Source organism: Hoplias malabaricus, chromosome 2 (genome assembly GCF_029633855.1).
Source record: "Hoplias malabaricus isolate fHopMal1 chromosome 2, fHopMal1.hap1, whole genome shotgun sequence".
Classification (NCBI taxonomy): domain Eukaryota; kingdom Metazoa; phylum Chordata; class Actinopteri; order Characiformes; family Erythrinidae; genus Hoplias; species Hoplias malabaricus.
Window position 1 is genome coordinate 43,824,745 of NC_089801.1, and position 19,355 is coordinate 43,844,099.

The 19,355-nt window shown below is 41.2% G+C and overlaps 1 protein-coding gene across 8 annotated transcripts in view; it reads left to right on the forward strand.

Moving 5' to 3' along the window:
- Window positions 1–16,832, forward strand: part of fat1a (FAT atypical cadherin 1a) — a 105,497-nt gene extending 88,665 nt beyond the window's left edge. For 3 of the 8 annotated variants that reach the window (XM_066659801.1, XM_066659800.1, XM_066659804.1), the window contains 16 exons: window positions 332–721; window positions 810–1,024; window positions 1,120–1,257; window positions 1,579–1,722; window positions 2,062–2,259; window positions 2,934–3,665; window positions 3,754–3,856; window positions 3,976–4,107; window positions 4,442–4,599; window positions 5,731–6,160; window positions 6,274–6,427; window positions 6,847–6,957; window positions 7,071–7,723; window positions 8,713–8,850; window positions 13,370–13,405; window positions 14,761–16,832. In XM_066659801.1, the coding sequence (XP_066515898.1) occupies window positions 332–721; window positions 810–1,024; window positions 1,120–1,257; window positions 1,579–1,722; window positions 2,062–2,259; window positions 2,934–3,665; window positions 3,754–3,856; window positions 3,976–4,107; window positions 4,442–4,599; window positions 5,731–6,160; window positions 6,274–6,427; window positions 6,847–6,957; window positions 7,071–7,723; window positions 8,713–8,850; window positions 13,370–13,405; window positions 14,761–15,425 (4,397 nt within the window). In that variant the 3' untranslated portion in view covers window positions 15,426–16,832. Of the gene's footprint in view, window positions 1–331; window positions 722–809; window positions 1,025–1,119; window positions 1,258–1,578; window positions 1,723–2,061; window positions 2,260–2,933; window positions 3,666–3,753; window positions 3,857–3,975; window positions 4,108–4,441; window positions 4,600–5,730; window positions 6,161–6,273; window positions 6,428–6,846; window positions 6,958–7,070; window positions 7,724–8,712; window positions 8,851–9,431; window positions 9,493–12,146; window positions 12,207–13,369; window positions 13,406–14,760 lie in introns of all 8 variants that reach the window. The other 5 variants (XM_066659803.1, XM_066659805.1, XR_010800287.1 and 2 more) reach the window with 4 other exon arrangements.
- Window positions 16,833–19,355: the final 2,523 nt, after the last annotated feature.

Here is a 19,355-nt window from a genome sequence, read left to right on the forward strand (position 1 = left end):
GTATGAAGAATTCCTAGCAATGGCTTTGAAAGTCCTGCCACTCAACTGGAAAACAACACCAACCAACCCAATACCAACCCCCCAATCACTGAATGGCTGGTATTGGTGAATGGTTGCCAATCACTGTGTGCTTGTGTGCCTTCACTGCCACAAATGGTTTAGAAGTGTCACAGTTTCATGCAATGACAATAAAAGCATGTTTTGTTTTAGGTACACAAATAAAAAACCCGAAATCATGTGACAAGGTGGTCAAACATTGGTCAGACTTCTCCATGTAACCCAACAGACCCCAGAACTGTGTCCAGACTAACATCCCCATGTCTGTCCTCAGGTATGAATGCAGCTCTACTCTTCTCTCTGCTGGACTCAGCCGATGGGATGTTCTCAGTGGATGAAGAGTCCGGTGTTTTGTTTCTGGATGGCACTCTGGACCGTGAGCTCAAGTCCTCCTACACTCTCCGGGCTCGGGTTTCTGATCGAGGCTCCATCCGGCTGCTCTCCTCTGTCTGCACAATCTCTGTCTCAGTTCTGGACATCAATCATGACCCGCCAGTGTTCCAGCGTCGTGAGTATGGTGCCGCCGTGCCAGAGGACGTTGCTGTGGGAACGCAGGTGCTCAAGGTACAAGCAGTGAGCAGAGACACAGAGGCTGGGAATCACATCACGTACAGCATCGTCAACGGCAACGAGAGAGGGGCCTTCAGTGTGGACCCAAACACTGGTCAGCACTCAGACTTTTTCGAGGTCAGGGAATATTGATTTATACTTTAATCTCTGGATTAATTTTTATAATCTGTGTGTGTTTGTAGGAGGTATATTTGTGATAGAGGTGCTGGATTATGAGTCCTCTCCTGAGTTTTATCTGACCGTCGAGGCCACAGATGGAGGGAGTCCGGCTCTGAGCGACCTGGCCACAGTGAACATCAACGTGACAGACGTGAATGACAATAGCCCTGTGTTTGGGCAGGACATCTACGCCGCTGTGGTCAGCGAGGATGTGGAGCTGGGGAAGACCGTACTGACCGTGAGTATTGTCCATCGGCTCTGACCAGTGACTATAGACCTCTGACTTTTAGCCTTTCTGGATTTTAATGTTTGTGGGTACGTGTGTGTGGTTAGGTGGTGGCCGATGACGTGGATGGACCGTCCAACAACCAGGTCCGCTATGCCATCGTTGACGGCAACCAAGGAAGTCCTTTCACTATTGACCCACTGAAAGGAGAGGTCAAGGTGGCCCGCCATCTGGACCGAGAGAAGGTAGGACACAGCAGTGTTTGTGTTGGCAGCTGAATGTGATTTAGTGTTAGTTTTAGTCTTAATCTCTTGACTATGTATGAATTTTAGTCTTATTTTAATAATTTTATTATTGTTAATAGAAGAAAACTAAAATATTTTAGTCTGGTTTTAATCCATTAAATAAATTTTAGTATTATTATTGATTTTTCTATTATTTTTTAGTATTATTTATTATTAGCTTTCATAAACTATAGCTTTAAAGTTTTGTTACATTTAAAGTCATTAACATATTTACAATAAAACATTAGATTTTTAATATGAAAGTAACTGTTTACTGTCTAGATGTCTGGTTACACTCTGACTGTGATGGCGTCCGATGGAGGAAGTCCAGTCCGTTCCAGCAGCTCCACCATCAACATTGATGTCTCTGATGTGAATGACAACCCTCCACTCTTCTCCCAGAGCAACTACAGTATCATCATACAGGTCAGAACACACACACACTCAGTGCTATTTGTTGACCATAGGGTTATAAAGCCTCCCAGCAAACTACCAATCATCCAACATCAGCACCTCACTTCACTGCTGTTTACTTGACTTATGTAAGTTCTAACAAATCCTTAAAGTCATGTTCCAACTCTGCTGTAAAATGCCTTCCCAGAGTTGAACGCTAGAGCTGACCTAGATGCAGTGGTCCTGTTGCTAAATGCAGGCCACCTTGAACCCTTGGTCATTCTACTGGAACATACTAGACAGATCTTTTTTTCTGTCACAATCACAATATGCAAGAGTTCACTGTCATGGTTCTTCTCATGGTTCCTACAGGAGAACCGTCCAGTTGGAACCAGCATCCTCCAGCTGACCGCTTCAGACCGAGATGCCTCACACAATGGCCCCCCCTTCACATTCGCCATTGTCGACGGTGACCAGGACCATGCTTTCCACATCACACCACGGGGAACTCTGGTCTCCACGGCAACGCTCAGCCGAAACAACCGGGAGCAGTATGTACTGCACATACGGGTGAGTGTCAGAGAGAGAGTGAGGGTAAAGAGAATGGATGAGAGAAGTAAGTGTATACAAGGAAGAAAAAAATAAAAATGAAAGAGAAGATAAGGAAAAAGACAAAAGAAAGAAAGGAGAATAGGGAGAATGGAGAGAAAATAAAAGAAAGGAAGAACAGAGGGAGAGAAAGATTAAGAAATGGAATGAGCTGGTAAATAGAGACAGATGGGATAAAGAAATTAATTTGTATGACAAAGAAAAAAAATAAAAAAGAGAAAGAAGGATGGAGAAGAGAGAAAGAGTGTTTAAAAGAGAGTGAAATGGTAGGGAGAGTGAAATTCCAGAGTCTTTTTCTTTCTTTCTTGGCTTCTCTATCTCTCTTTCCCACTCTCTCTCTCTCTCTCTCTCTCTCTCTCTCTCTCTCTCTCTCTCTCTCTCTCCCTCGCTCTCTCTGGTTGTAAAGTGCTGATGTGTTGTTTTCTCGTTCTCTCGGTGCCGATTCACTGAGCGTTAATGATCCCTCCTCTAATGATGATGATGATGATAATGCCGACGATGCTAATGACACTAAGCTTCATTGTTAGTGAAAAGCTTAGTGAACACTCATGTGGCCAAGAAATGCACTGCGGGTTACTCTAACACACAGAGCCCTGATTCGTGACTCTGAAACTTTCCCTCTGTCTCTGTCTCAGGTGTCGGACAGTGGCCGCCCCCCTCTCTCTTCCTCTGCGTTTGTGAGCGTTCGCCTGGTCGAGGAGAGTGTCCATCCTCCAGCCGTGCTCCCGTTGGACGTCTTCATTACCACTGCGACAGACGAATACCCCGGTGGCGTTTTGGGAAAAATCCACGCCACGGACCAGGACGTTTATGACACTTTGTCCTATAGTCTGGCTCCTGACCCCTTAGACCCCACTCCCTCCTTGCCAGGCTCCAGCCCTCTGTTCTCCGTGTCTGCAGCAGACGGGAAGCTTGTGGCTCTCTCTTCTCTGGACAGTGGTCAGTACTCCCTGAATGCCACGGTCACAGATGGACGGTTCACTTCTTCGGCTCGGGTGAATGTCCACATCCGCCATGCCCCTGACCATCTCCTGCAGAACTCAATTGGCATCCGCTTTGCCGCCATTGCACCCGAGGAGTTCATCGGAGACTACTGGAGGAACTTCCTCAGGGCTCTGCGCAACATCGCAGGTGTCCGGCGAGCCGACGTCCAGCTGCTGAGCCTTCAGCCTGCTGCTGATGCATCGGGAGACCTGGACGTCCTGTTGGCCCTGGAGAAGTCTGGCAGCCCCTACCAGCCACAGGAGGTTCTCTACAGGAAGCTCAACACCTCTGCAGCCGCCATAGAGGAAATGACCGGGGTCCGCATTGTGCGGGTGGCCAAAAAACTCTGTGCTGGATTGGAATGTCCACTCAGCTTCTGCCAGGTATGGAACTCCTCTACCCTACACCTTACTGCAGCCCACATACCCCATAGTCCTTCTGATATGAACGCTGAACCACTTTCTTTATCAGGAGACCATCACCTTGGAGACAGGAGCAGCATCCACCTACAGCACAGCAAGGGTCAGCTTTGTCACGCCGCGACACATCCGTGCCGCTAAGTGTCTCTGCCAGGGTATATATATACACACACACACACACACACTCACACAGACATATCTAGATACCTTGGGTCAGTTTATTTAATTATCTCTTCATATGTATTTGTGTTTGTATTTGTGTGTGCATGTGCAGGTGCTGAATGCTCAGTGTTCAGTAAGCTGTGCGTGGGGAACCCATGTCCCGAGGGGATGGAGTGTGTGGAAGACCCCACTCACACCAAGTTCAGCTGTGAATGTACAGATGAGAAATCAGGCCAGTGTTCAGGTAACAACACACAGCACTAACACACACACACACACACACACACACCCGCACATATAAAATTTGGTTCTGCTATACTTGTGAGAACCTCCATTTCTGTAATGTTTACTATAGCTAATTAACACCTCACATAAGATACTCTTATACTCTTATATTTGTCCTCACAAATGTATAAAAACATGCACACATTGACTCACAAACTAAAACAAAGACGTTTTTGGGATCAAAGCTTACAGAAGGGGGGTTTGCTAGTTCTTAGCTATGTCTCTCTTTCTCTCTCTCTCTTTCATTCTCTCATTTTGTCTGTCTCATTTCTCTCTCTCTCTCTTTCTCGCAGAAGGCCAGACACTGACGTTCAGTGGTCATGGCTATGCTCGGTATCGACTGATGGAGAATGAAAATAAAGAGGAAATGAATCTCTCTCTGAGACTCCGGACCTTCTCCGACCACGCCACCATTATGTATGCCAAGGGCACAGACTACAGCATCCTGGAGGTGAGCAGTCCAGTATGAATCTGTTGTGTGTGTTACATTGTGGCAGGCTTTTAATCCAGTATGAATTTGGAAATTACATTATACAAACATAAGCCCTATATGCCCTCTTGTGGTAAATTCTGTGAGAATTGGGAAGTGGGAATGTTTTTCAAGCTTATAATACAACAGGAATTTCCAGTTTAAAGAGGCATTTTTATTATTTATTTTTCTTAGCTGGAGATTGGAAACTCAGAATCTCTGCCTTAGAGCTATAAATAGATCAGACATATTCCCAAGACTAGGACACGTGCTGCCAAACACCAAACAAACAGCAGATATTTATAAATTACTAAGACAGACTTAAATGGTAGTGGGAAATTTCTCTCTCTCTCTCTCTCTCTCTCTCTCTCTCTCTCTCTCTCTCTCTCTCTCTCTCTCTCTCTCTCTCTCTCTTCCACACTCAAGACAGTCAAGAGAAAACAGACGGAGGGTTATTTTTTGGTGGTGGGAGTAATAGAGACAGAGTTTTCTCACCAAGATTGAGGAAGGAATAAAAAGAGAGAGAGAGAGAGAGAGAGAGTCTATCTCTTATTATATCTCCATTACAGCATCATTCTATTTCTGCCTTCTTTCTAAAGAAGCACACACACATACACACATTACACTATGCTTTATTTAGCCTCTGAGAATGTTACTCTCTCACACACACACATACACTACACACTATTTCTCTCTCATAGACATCATCTGGCCTTTCAAATTGCCCAGACTTTCAACATTTCTGTCCATTCCCTCATCTCCACTGATCTTACAGGAGCACTTTGTAGTTCTACTGTTACTGACTGTAGTCTGTCTGTTGCACTGCATACCCTTTTGTCCTGTTCTCCAGTGGACCACCTAGCAGAGTACTACTACTTGGCAAGTAATGCAAAGACACTGGTACAAGTTGTGCTGGTATAAGTGGATCAGCACAGCAGTTTCTGCTAGAGTTTTTAAACCCTGTGTCCACTCACTGTCCACTCTGTGTAACACGCTTGCCTCCTTGGTCCACCTTGTATGTAAAAAGTAAAAGTATGGACACAGTATGCTATCAGCTTGGTTGACTATTCTCAGTCCAACTGTTCTTACTGATTCTTCATCTGTGTGTGGCAGATTGTAAATGGACGTCTACAGTATAAATTTGACTGTGGCAGTGGACCGGGCGTTGTGTCGGTCCACAGTCCTCTCGTCAGTGACGGCGAGTGGCACTCCGTGGCCCTAGAGGTGGATGGGAATTATGCTCGGCTGGTGCTAGATGGCGTCCATGCCGCCTCTGGGAAAGCACCCGGGAATCTTCGGACACTGAACTTGGATTCCAGTGTATTCCTAGGGGGCAGAGGGGGCAGGACAGCAGGACTACGTGGCTGCTTGGGAGCCGTAGTGCTGAACGGACGTCAGCTGCCTCTCGGACCTTTGGGAGCCCGTGGTGTGCTGGAGGAGCTACAGGATGCAACCCCTGGCTGCAGGCTCCAACCCCCTACCCCTGCCTGCTCCAGCAACCCTTGCTCCAATGGGGGCACCTGCACAGAGCTGGCCAGCAAAGGTATGTAGGGCCCTGTGAAAAAGTTTGCAATCCACCTAAATGAGGAAGAGGTGGGTGCAGGTGTTAGGGCGTCCTTCATTAAATGACCCCTGTTGTTTATCTCCATGTTGCAGGCTTTTTCTGCAAGTGCAGCCCTCTCTTTATGGGCTCACACTGCGAGCTGAGTGTGAACCCCTGTTCTTCAAACCCTTGTCTGTACGGAGGAACCTGCATCCCCCACGGTGATGACTTCTACTGCCAGTGCAGAGGACAGTACTCTGGACAGCGGTAAAACACTAAATAAACACTAAAATAAACACTAAAAATGACTGCATCTTATTATCATTTTCCATTCCACCTTTGATGGTACAGTTACAGACTAATGCCATTCCACCCTAAATTGTGCAGCAATTACATTCTGATGCTAGTCCAACTTAAATGGTGCAGCAGCTCCTTATTGATACCAGTCCATCTATATATATGCAGATATTGCGTTCTGACGCCAGTCCATCTTAAATGGTAAAGCAGTTACATCCTGACACTGGTTCACCTTTAATTGTCCAGCTGATCAGTTTTGCTGCCAGTCCATTTTAAATAGTAGCTATATTAAAAAATATACTTCAGGTTGTGATAAGTGTTGTGTGTTAAATACTAAATATTACCTATTGGTGTGCGTGTGTGTGTGTGTGTGTGTGTGGATGCTTCAGGTGTCAGCTGGGTCCGTACTGCACTGAAAACCCATGTAAAAACAGTGGACGCTGCATCGACAGTCTGGATGGTCCAGTGTGTGAATGTGAGCCTGGATTCCAAGGAGACAGGTATGAGATCACACATTTGACATATGCGGTTTTTATAGTCATGTGTGTATGTCCACGTCTTTGTTTGTGTGTGTGTGTGTGTGCTAACATCATGTCTCTGTGTTCGTCTTCAGGTGTCTCAGCGACGTGGACGAGTGTATGAAGAACCCTTGTGCTAATGGAGGTCATTGCCAAAACACATACGGCTCCTTCAGCTGTAACTGTTCCATGGGCTTTGGGGGGCGCCACTGTGAGCTTCGTGCCGAGATACGCAACGACTTTGTGTCCACCTCCTGGAACATCGGGCTGGAAGAGGTCATTGGCATTGGTGTGTTCGTGGCCAGCATCTTCCTCATGGTCCTACTGTTTGTCCTGATCCGGAAGCGAGTTTGCCGTCGCTCCAAGTCCCAGATGTCTACGGATGACGATGCCAAACGCCTGGGCCTGGCTTCCAGCCCTCCCTCTTTCCTTCAGCGGCCGTACTTCGATCCCAAACTCAGCAAAAACATCTACTCTGACATCCCACCGCAGGTGCCTGTCAGGCCCATCTCCTACACTCCTAGCATTCCTAGTGACTCACGCAACAACCTGGACCGCAACTCCTTCGAGGGCTCCGCTATCCCAGAACACCCAGAGTTCAGCACTTTCAACCCGGACTCCATCCACACACACCGGAAAACTGTGGCTGTGTGCAGTGTCGCACCCAACCTGCCCCCGCCTCCGCCCTCCAACTCTGTCTCCGACAGCGACTCCATTCAGAAACCCAGCTGGGACTATGACTACGATGGTACATGCTAACTCACACTTCTGCACATCAGACATAGTGTCAGGTTTGAGACTCTGAGAGGTCTTTCAAGAGGTTCAGGGTTCTAAACATTGATCCTATTACCTGGAATAGTTAGGTGTTTAGTTCAATAGTTTAGAAGTCCAAGGCCAGAAGTCCTGATCCATTTTCACATATGAATTCTGCAGGAACTCTGGATTATCAGGTCCAGCGATTTTGCTGAGTGGTCCTTTCACACATGCAGACATATCAGACATATTCTCACAGAGGGTGCTGCATGTGCAGCGCATGCAGGTGATACTCTGGAATATTAATAGCTCTGTTATTACATGCACTCACTCTGGCATTATCCAGAGTTTCTACTAGTGTGCTAACGGGACATAACTGTTATGGGTGTTTTCATTCACACATATGTCAGGGTTAAATCTCTTGTTTACCGTGCATCATGAAAGGGGCTACAGGGAGTCTAGTTGGCCTTGATCTTTGGATGGGAAAGAAAGACCCCTGTTCGCCATCACTGATCACCGATGTCACAGATTTGGGAAGTTTGTATTCTCCTTTGGCATGCTAAACTCTTCAGTAGCAAGAGAAGGGCAGCCAGATGTCTTGTTGGAAAGTATGTGCTCACATCTACCCTTCCAACACAGGGAGCAGTTTGTGTTGATTGGGGATAAATTGGTGAAAGGGGACAAAATTCAGCAAACAGAAAAACAGAAATATTCATTTCCATATTATTTATGCTAAACAAATAAGCCTTTTACAGATTTCAAGTGCACACTTAATTTCAAAGGAAACCCCACAAAATCACAACAATGTGGGTGGATCCATAATCTAAGGATCTTTCTTCTGGGTTCCAGCTACCAGTAAGATTCAAAATGGGACCCATCATGCATTGGTCGACAAAAAAAGACACAACGACAGAAGTCCTGATTGAATTTTACTAGTGAGATGATTGGCAATAACCCTCTGTCTCTCTTTCTTGTAAACTTTAGCTAAAGTGGTGGATCTGGATCCGTGTCTGAGTAAGAAGGCAGTGGAGGACAGTGCGTGTCAACCTTACAACACCAGGGGGAGCATGTCTGAGGTCCAGTCGCTCAGCTCCTTCCAGTCTGAATCCTGTGATGATAACGGTACGTTTACATATACAACAGACATTCTGCTAACTCTAATGATCCTGCTAGCATACCTCATTTAGCTCTTCAGTGGCTTGCGAAAACACAAATCCAGATGTGTGCTGCTATTTGAGTTGCTAGCATCTTCTACAATATAATCTGTGTTATTGACAATGCTAGATATATTGTTCTGTGTTGTATGCTAATACTAACCCTTAATCAAGAAGATTCATTCATTATATGAAAATGTATTTTATTGTCCTTGACTTGGACTACACAACTGAAGCCAAAGTTGAAGTACACTTCACCTAAACATGTTAATGTGGCTAACAGCCATGCATAAAATTAACTAGAACCTGTTAGTAATGTTAGTATTTTTGTTATATATTAAAGAAGCAATCAGTCCTTCTCTTCAGACAAGCTATAGCACCTGATTTATAGCTTTTTAGCTGTTGCAGTAAATTGTAAGCTACTGTTAGCATACCTACTAATCCCCCTCTTCTCCCTATGATCATAAAGAGGGGCTGGTACCTGGTCATGATGTCACTATGTTATGTTTCTCTTCCCTCTTTCTTTTATTCGCTGCATTGGGATCTTAGCTCCCATTTGGATCAAACCCCACCAAAGACACAGAGCAAGGTTTTAGCTAGCCACCTGCTCGTAAGTCAACACAGTCAATGTGGAGAAGGAAGAGATGGGATTCTCAAAGCATAAAAAAAGGATGCCTTTTTAGCTTTTTCTGCTTTTCTCTTTTTCTCTCAGCCCATGTCTTTTGCTGTCTTATGTTCAAAGGCCTGCAGATTATGCCCCTGAATTTGGCATGAGTTTGAAATGAGAAGATGATTTATGTGATTTGTTTTTCTTTTTTTGGTGATGCACCAAAATGTAAATTCTTGACTGAAAACGGAAAACTAAAAACTGACAATAAATGAATTCATTTTAAGTAAGGGTTAAAACCACACATCCTCAATAACAAACAACAGTCATTCAAGGCAATGAATTACATAGTAACAAAATTGAAATAAGCCTCTCACTCATTCTTCAGTCCACCTTATATGGGGTAACTATTATATTCTAGAACCTAAGCTTCTTAATAGAAATTTCCATTCCATCTTAAATGGCACAGCATGTACATTCTAATGCACAAGTGCTACATTCTAATTGCTGCACCATTAAAAACTAGGTGAAACAGAATCTAGAATAAATTTAAGGTGATATTTAAGATGTAATCAAATTGGCCTTTAATTTTCAGCCAAAACTAAAACCATTTTCAGCCAAAAGTTTTTTTGTGCATCTCGATTTTCGTAGTCTTTAAACTCATTGCATGATTTTGGTCATTCTTTCTTTTCTGTTCTGCTTCTTTTCTGTTATCCATTCATCTTGCGTAGTCACAGCTGCTAACGGATGGTTGAGGAACTCAGCCGAGAGAGTTAAACAAGGGTATAGGACATCAATCTTCTTTACATCATCAAATAAATCACTATTGACCTTCTTAACTATTTTATTTTTATTCTTATTCTTATCTGTGCTTTGTCTCAAACCCCTCCCTAAAGAAACTAACAGAAATGGACCTTATTAATACTCCGCCCATAAATGTATTAAAGTATAACTAAAGCATAGCTACAGTTGCTAGGTTGGACAAGCCTTGCCCAAATCTTACATTACTGTTGAAGCTAATAATAAACATTAGCACATATCTTGACTAAAATAAGAATATTTAAGAATAAGAATCCTATTATTATCAAATTATTTATGTTTATTTATTTGAAAAGTCAGTTTGTTAGTGAAGCTCAAAATGAGATGTTAGCAATGTGTTTAAATTAGCTACAGCAGCATAGTACATGTAAATAGTGTTGTGTAGCTATGGCTATCTACTGTGAATAATGTTTCAGTTTTTATCCAAAAGAACGCGTTTGTAGGTGGAGCATTGATCCCTTCCTGACACATTAATAACTTGTATAGAGGAGTCCAGTTAAAACATCTTGACATCTGCATAAAACCAGCCATTTCTCAAAAGATCTCACTTTTCTCACCTTTTTCCAGCTGCACTTCTCATTTTCTGTTTCTGCCCAGGGCTGAAGAGACCTCTCCTTTTTCCTTTTCTTTCTTTTATCCTTGAGGATTCTCCTGATCCTTCCTTCTGTCCCCACAGTGTTGTTATCTGTGTGTTTGTCCCATCATGAGCACAAAAAGATTGCCACCATTTTACATCCAAAACCTCATACCGATTGCTGCCAATCGACCATCAGTTTAGACCTTCTCAAAGTCCAGTGGAATACCACAGGAATATATTTAGCTTGGGTCAACCTCAAAGGAATAGTCTGGAAAAATACACGTTTTCCCCAATCAACAGGACATGTTTGGTGTCTAAAGTTAAAAGGCTAATGTAGGCTACTTTTTAAGAGTTCATCTCCAGAGTCACAGCAACCACTAGACCCACCTTGAAAACATTTTTCTTACCATAGCTTTCCAACCCACTGAGGTAAACCTAGCAAAGGGCAAGTAATCACTTACCTTGTTTTGTGGAGTTTGGTGTGTTCTCCCCATGTGCACATGGGTTTCCTCCCAAAGTCCAAAAACACACGCTGATAGGTGATTGGCTACTCAAAAGTTTTGAGTGAATGTGTGAGTGTGTGCCGTCCTGTGAAGGACTGGCGCCCCCTCCAGGCGCCCACCATGACCCTGAACTAGACATGCGGTTAGACAGTGGATGAATATTTCTTTGGCTGTTCTTAAAGTGTGAACTTTATAGGAAAAAATGTGTCAAAATGTGTTAGTGTCTATGGAATTGCTAAAAACTATGTAAATTACTAAAAACTTTTTTCCTGCACAGTGCCAATTTTTTAAATGTTAGCTTCTCTTGGGAATATGCACGTCCCAAGGGTTGTATGTATCCGTAGCACCATTAGCTTTTAATATAACACAAAATTTCACCTCAATTTCATACATTAAGGAAACCTAGCATGATGCTAACTGTTTATAACTTTCTATTGAAAGTTAGCAGCTTTAGCTTGCTAGCTCAAGTGTACACCTAAATAAGCCAAAATCAGACACTCTCCAGATTGACTATATCTGTTGGGTAAAACCAATGCCAAACTATTCCTTCGAGTTGTGATTATTTGGATAATACTTCACCCTCCTCTATGTGTGTGTGTGGTTGAGTCACAAATGGAGACATGTAATTGTGGGGGGAAATCAGTTCCCTTTTCCTCACAGTGGTTCTGATTCCTATGGTTCTTTCGTTTGGTGAAATGTTTTCCATACTAACGTTAGCTCTTTCTCATCTGCTCCCTCCCTGCCTCCTCCTCCTAAAGCCTCCATAGTGACAGTAATCCACCTGGTCAGCTCCACGGCTGGCTCGGTGGAGATACAAGGTACTGTTTTACTGTCTCATCACCTCCATGAGCAGCTATTCCAGTCTGTGTAATATTGTCTGCTGGGTGGGGTTTAGAAGACCAAACAGATGCCCTTAACTTAGTACATCTTTGAAGAAAAACAGAAGCAGTCAAATATTTGGACCAGCTATATTTTGTTTGTATTTAAAAATTTCTAAGGCATTTTTAAGACACTGATATTTTTATATTTGTGTTTGAATATTTTTTAATAATATAAAATATTATAATCAAAATATCAATAAAGTTTGTAACAAGTTTTAAAAGCAAAAATAAATAAATAAATAAATAAATAAATAAATAAGTAGTGATGCAGTAATGCTTCAGTGGACAATTCTTTCCCCAAAACATTAATATTTTTAGGAAATGTACCATACATTGTAAAGGTTTTTAATATTTATATTTATTAATTCCTCACTGAAACTATGCAGTTGAAATATTATATATTATGCATCAGGAAAAAAAATAATTGTCATAGTCAATAATAGTTATGAAATAGTAAATGTTATTACTTAATCATTATTTGTTTTACCTGGCATTGTAATTAGATTTACTTAGCAGATTGTTTAAATGCTATACAGCTTCCCCAGTTACTTTAAATTCATCTGACACTACAGTAATTGTGTTATTTTTTTAAATATTTTAATTTATACATTTCTGTTGAATGTTAGCATCATATCAGAATATTATTAAACATGTCTGTACCACAAATTATTTGGTATTATCAAAGGTTTTTTTTTGCTACAACAAGCATATGTAGATATCCTTCAGTGGTGTTAAAATCCTGGGACAATATCCCTTATATATTTATATTAGCATAAAAAACATACAGCCGTTGAAAACTATTATCTAAACTGACTGCTACTGTATTTGCATACTAAGAAATTTTAGTTATTTCTACATTTTCAATAATGCTTATTAGTAGTCTCATCTTGCGAGTTTCATCAAGAGCATTTTGGCTGCTAATTAGAGCAAGAACATCAGACCATAATGGAGCTTTAACACTCCATCAAATTTAGCTAAAGGCAGAAGTGTGGTCTCTGGGGTGTTCTTGTTCTCTTTCTGTGTTTTCTCTTCCTCTCTTCTTGTGGATGTAGTTATCTGACATTTTCTCTTGTTTCTTTGCTCTTTGCTTTCGTCTAAAGAGTCACTCTCGCCTCCTGAGCTCAAGAACCCAAGAGGTGAAGTTTAATTTCTGTGGGATTTTGTTGCCTGAAGCCCTGTGTTTTCTCCCTCAGCGCTATATACACACCCTGCATGCCTGTTAATGCTGTGACAGAAAATGCTAACACTGCCTTTAGCTTAATGCTAGGCCTCAGATTCCAATTAATCATGTTTGCACATAGAGCTTCTCCCACAAAAGCTAATCCATGCAAGTAATTAGCTGTAGTTAACTAAGAACAATTAGCAATGAGTTAATTTCCCTTTTTTACCTCAAAGTGACTTATTAGTGACTAAAATATTTTTTAAAAATGTTCTCTTTTCTTTTATAACACAAACTCAAAGTTAGAATAATTAATCTTACAAACTTTTAACTGCATTATAAATTGAATTTATGCTAACAGAAGAAATCCATTTTATATATGAATTTTTACTTTTATCTGTATTTGTGTGTTAGCTTTATTAAAGCAATTTGTTCCTTTTTTGCACATTAGCAATGAATGAAGCAGCCCCAGTCTATTAAAATATCATTTTACAATACTTTTTTGTCACAAAATAAAAAATATAGGTTTGTCAGTAAAATGAAAACCCTGCAGAAAATGTCGGTCATACTCAGCTGTGTAGCTGATTCATTGCCACTAAAAATGCTTTTCTACCATACATGTTTGTCATAAAATACTTTTATTACTAATTTATTGCATATTGAATACCCAAAAAGGTACTGAGACTCACAGATGTGATTATAATACATTTAGTTCTCTTTTAACCATATGTGTGCTTTGTGTAATATAGGTATTTTGTGCTTTGTTTAAGTTTATTTGGTGTGAAATGCATGATTTATTTGGAGTTTATTTGTGTGCAAGTTTTTAATGAGTTCCATTTCAGTTCCCCTAGTTTTGAGATTTATATATATATATGTGTGTGTGTGTGTGTGTGTGTGTGTGTGTGCTATACATTTCTTCACTTAAATTGCAGATAATTAAATGACTACTTAAGTAAGGAATTTTATAAAATTCTCATGATTATTAATGTACAAATTAAATATTAAATACAACAAGCTGTGGTAATAGGACAGTGGTTGTAGTTTTCAATTTACACAGTTTAGTAAAGGGTAAACATTTAATATTGGTGGATTGAAGGTTAATTTAGAGTAAGAGCAGGCTTTACAACACATGGAAAGTAAGAAGGCTTTACAACACGTGGAACATTTTTGTGAGAATTTGATTGTATACACAGATTTGTTTTTGGGGGTGTGGGAGAGTTGTACATTTTGTTTATATGTTTGTTATTGTATCAACTACATGATATAAATACAGTAGATGGATAACAGCTGGAACATTTCGTCAGTGTTTGATACCTCTCTCCTCTACTTTAGGATACCACTGGGACACATCTGATTGGATGCCGAGTGTTCAGCTTCCTGGAATCCAGGAGTTTCCTCAGTATGAAGTGGTGGAGGCTCCGCCCACTCTGTACACTGACCCCGCCCTGCTGGACACAGACTACTACCCTGGCGGCTACGACATTGAGAGTGACTTCCCGCCACCACCAGACGACTTCCCCTCTCAGGACGACCTGCCTCCTCCTCCTCCGCTTGGGCCTGAGTTCAGCTACGACTCGCTGCGTTCTCCTAGCAGCCGGGGGTTTGAGGGCACCCCTTCCAGCCCCGGAGGATCAGCTGTGCGACAGCGGCCTCCTTTACCACAGCTTTACTCTCTCAGCCCTTTCCTCCCTCAGCATTTCTCTTCGGACTCCGAACCCCAGAGAGACCCCAGCCCAGTTGGCTCAGAGCCAAGGCCAGGGTGCTTCCCTCTGGGCTTCGGCCGAGACTTCCAGCCCCCGACCCAGGACAACATGTCTCTTTCCCTCTACACATCCACGGCCTCCTGTTCCGATATGTCAGCCTGCTGCGAGGAGTCCGAGGCACCTGTCAGCGACTATGACAGCGGCGGGGAGGATGGCGGAATGCAGTTCCATCGTCTCATCATACCTCCGCTGGATTCCCAACAACAACAGCAACAACAACATACTGAAGTCTGACACTGGATCCGAAACCGAGCAGAAATAAAACCAAGAAAAGTGCCTGAAAACTAAAACCTTATGCAGGAGACTCTTATTGAACGACAAAGCAACACGTACACACACACTGAGATACACACACACACACATACACAAACAAGCTGTATGCATTTATCACCAAACATTTTCTCATTTTTCAGTCATTTGTTGTCTTTAACACAAAGGATTATATCCCGGAGGTCTGCACTGAGAAACTGAAGCCCAAACCCTGTCCATAGCTGCAAGTCTAAGACACAACTAAGGTTCAATTCCCTGCATTGCTCACTGCAAAAACACTAAGATTCCTCAGGCATAATGACATAGTAATGTACCTAACAAAATTGTAATTCAGTAATTATTAAATATATTGAGTGCACCTTGAAGTAGCTGAAGTTGCTCATTTTAAGAGGTGTCTGCAAATTTATGGAAATTTCCACATTCTCATATTAGATAACTTAACTCTCTTCACCACCAGATGGCAGTGTAGAAACTAGTTTGTTTGTCTAGTCCAAAGAAAGAATGATACAAAGACTTGTGCAGCGGTTCAAGGGCTGCATGATTCCTTATGAATTTGTAAATTGAATTGAACGTTTTTATAATTATTTTTCATGGTGTATTTGGGTCAGGTTGCAGACCTCTAGCACAAACACACACACACACACACACAAATACAAACACATACAAGGACAGCTCCCCTTCTGTGTGTGTGCAGAGGTGTTTGGACACAGCAGTCCATACAGTACTCTGTTGTGTCAATCCTGTTATTATGCACACAATGTTGTGTTAATGATGTAAAACCCCACATTCGTGTTCATGAAAAAAAGCAACATTTCAAAGCGATATCTGTCTGTATTTGTATAGATAAAAAAAACAACATGCAAACTGTTTGTTCTTTTTCTTTTCTAAAATTACAAATCTACATGCATTTGTAATGTAAATGGTACTGTACAGTTTTGATTTGAATGGTTTACTAGGTTGTTTTGTAGATACAATTTTTATTTTCTGAGAAAGAAAAGAGAAGAAAACCTGCACAGCGTCATTATCCGCCTTACTGTGTTTTCATTCACAAAAAAAAATAACACAAAAAAAGAGATACCATGAGTCGATGCGTACGTGAACGTATCCACACTTGAGTTACAGAAAAATATTTCATTTTATTGTGATTTTTTTTTCTTTTATTTTTTCCTGTCGTTTGTAAAATTCAACTTTGAAACCCCTTTATTTTTCCATCATAAAAAAAGAAGCAGAAAAACGGGACCCAGTATATTTATATTGCGAGATGAAGCGTGGATACGTTTCTTTTTTTCCTCTGGTCTTGTTTATGGTTTGTTTTTTTAAATACTGCCACTAGCTTAATCGCTTTACTACTGGCAATAAATTATTCTTAAAAACAACACAAATCGTCTCAGTTTTTTTTTTTTATTACTTAATAATAACAAATTGGTTTGTTATTACTGTGTCAACACTACACCTCAAACCCTATTTGAGTGCTAATACCACCCTCTGGTGGAGAATCTAGAGCCTGCTAAATATAGTTGGTTAGTTACAGGCCATTTCCACGAGGTCTAAAAACCTTGCAGAAAAATGAATAGCCTGTCACTTATTGACTCACTTGATTTTGCATTTTGTTGTTTTTGAAAAAATTACTGGTATAAATTACGGCAGGGATGCCGGCGACACCCCCACCACTTTCAGAAAGTGTGAACTGTGAATATTTTCTTTAACAGCTTGCTGCATATCCCTGTCCGAACTCTCTGTGATAGGGCATTAAGACCATGGCCACACCCCTGAAATTGATAAATCAGAGCAGGTGTCTTATTATTATTATTATTATTATTATTATTATTATTATTATTATTATTATAAATGAAGCAATGTCAGAGTGCTTGATGTTGCTAAATATTGACACCATTACTGCCTTGGTACAATGGTTTATTATAAGGCTCGGGGAGCCCTAGAGACTCAAAACACAACAGCATTTAGGAAAGAAAATACCTCATATAGTATAAGACGTTAGTCGGGCTATGACAATCAAATGAAACTGTTTAATCTATTTAATATACTTAGATTATCACCCATAGACTAATATCAAATATGTGATGTGCATGTAAACACCTTCAATTGAAGTATACTTGACTGTTCAAAGCAATCCCTGTTGGACAAATTGAACTTGCTAAAAAAAAAGTAAGTTGTACACAAGCCAAGTCCATGAGGTTTTACAACCTAACACAAAAGAAAAATCCAATTCACTAAGTTTGGACTTGCATTTGTCATGTTGCTGAAGTTTTGCAACTTTTCTCAAATTATTACAACTTTATGGACTTTCACTATCAATTACTGTAATAAAAACATACCTGTAAGTTAAGTAAACCATAACCAAGATATGTTTATGAGATATGATCATACAGTGCTTATTAATGTAAGTCAACAAAACTCCAGCAAGTCCGAGGAAGTCCTTACAGAAGACTTACAGAATGCCATCTGAACAGTTGTTTGTTGAGTGGGAACAGGCAGCTGTTTTCTATTTCGACACATTCCCAAGTCCTGCAGAGAAAACCAGTTTATAAATTCTCCTTCAATCTGGGACACGTAGTTTTTGTAAGCATTTCTTAAGAACTTATGTTAACATGCATAGGAAAAAAAAAATAAAATATATATATATATATATATATATATATATATATATATATATATATATATATATATATATATATATATATATAATACAAGCCAGATATGTTAAATCTGAAATAAAGGCACATAACAAGTGGTCAAATGTGTCCTAAGAGTCAAGTTACTCTCTGAAGGTTGAGTCTTCCTCCCAGGGAACAGTGCGAGTTTTCTCACTAGCGATATGCTTTGTCAGCATGAGCCGAGCCTGGACACCTGGGCCAATAGCAAGACTGGACTCACTTTCAAAAATGTCATAATCCAAGGGACAGTCCTCCTTTGATCTCTTCTCAAAGTTGACAACCCATTTGTACTTACTGTATTTGTCATTATCATCCAATGGACTTGTGTAGAATCCCACCCATGAGTTATCGAAGACATTTCTCCAGTTAGTGAAGGACTTCTTGATGTAGAGTCGAGCACCGGCGTACCCGTCTTTAGTGTAAATCTGCAAGCTCATATCATAACCGCTGACCCTAGCTGGATGAACCCTGTTGGTCTCATCAAGCTCTGGACCTTTCCAGAAACTCATGTAGTGTGTGGCACTGAAAACAAAGTAGTATGAAGTCTTTTCACTTCTTCCAAGACGTACCTGAAGACCAGGGTTTAGAGGTATACTAGTGTCTATGGATCCAAATGTCCTTCCATTCAGTGAATACTCTTCCAGAGGTTCTTCTTGGGTTCCATTTTTATAGAGAGCAATATTCACCTCCATCCTTGCAATGCTTTCTGGTATTCCACTCCACACGATCCTTGCATAACCATCTGATGTGGACTTCACCTCTAGCTTCATCTTGGACTGCCCATAGCAATCACTTTTATCATCAATATGGAGAGGACAATGGTCAACACTGGAGATGTTTGCAGTGTTAGTTGAGCAAAGAAAGGTCGACAACCTCCGATCAATGTTGTAACCAGCCAAAGTCAGAAACCATGCAAGTCCTGGCGTCTTTGGGTAGACCATCTCTGCTTTGGCAGCTTTTTGTTGATGATGCAAGAGTTGACATGGGCTAAAATCCAGTCTAGGATCAACTGAACTACATGCAACATCCTTATGAAGTGTCTGAATCTGGATCAAGAGTTGAGGACTGATCTCAAAGGTGTTCTTTGGGTCAAACTCAGTTCCTTGACTTTTCTGAGTGATGTAAACTTTGTACACTCTCTGAGGACTGTTGCTCTGGACTTTGAACAGCACTCGATCCATGTTTCTGTCCTGAGATCCCACTGAATTGTGGAAATCCT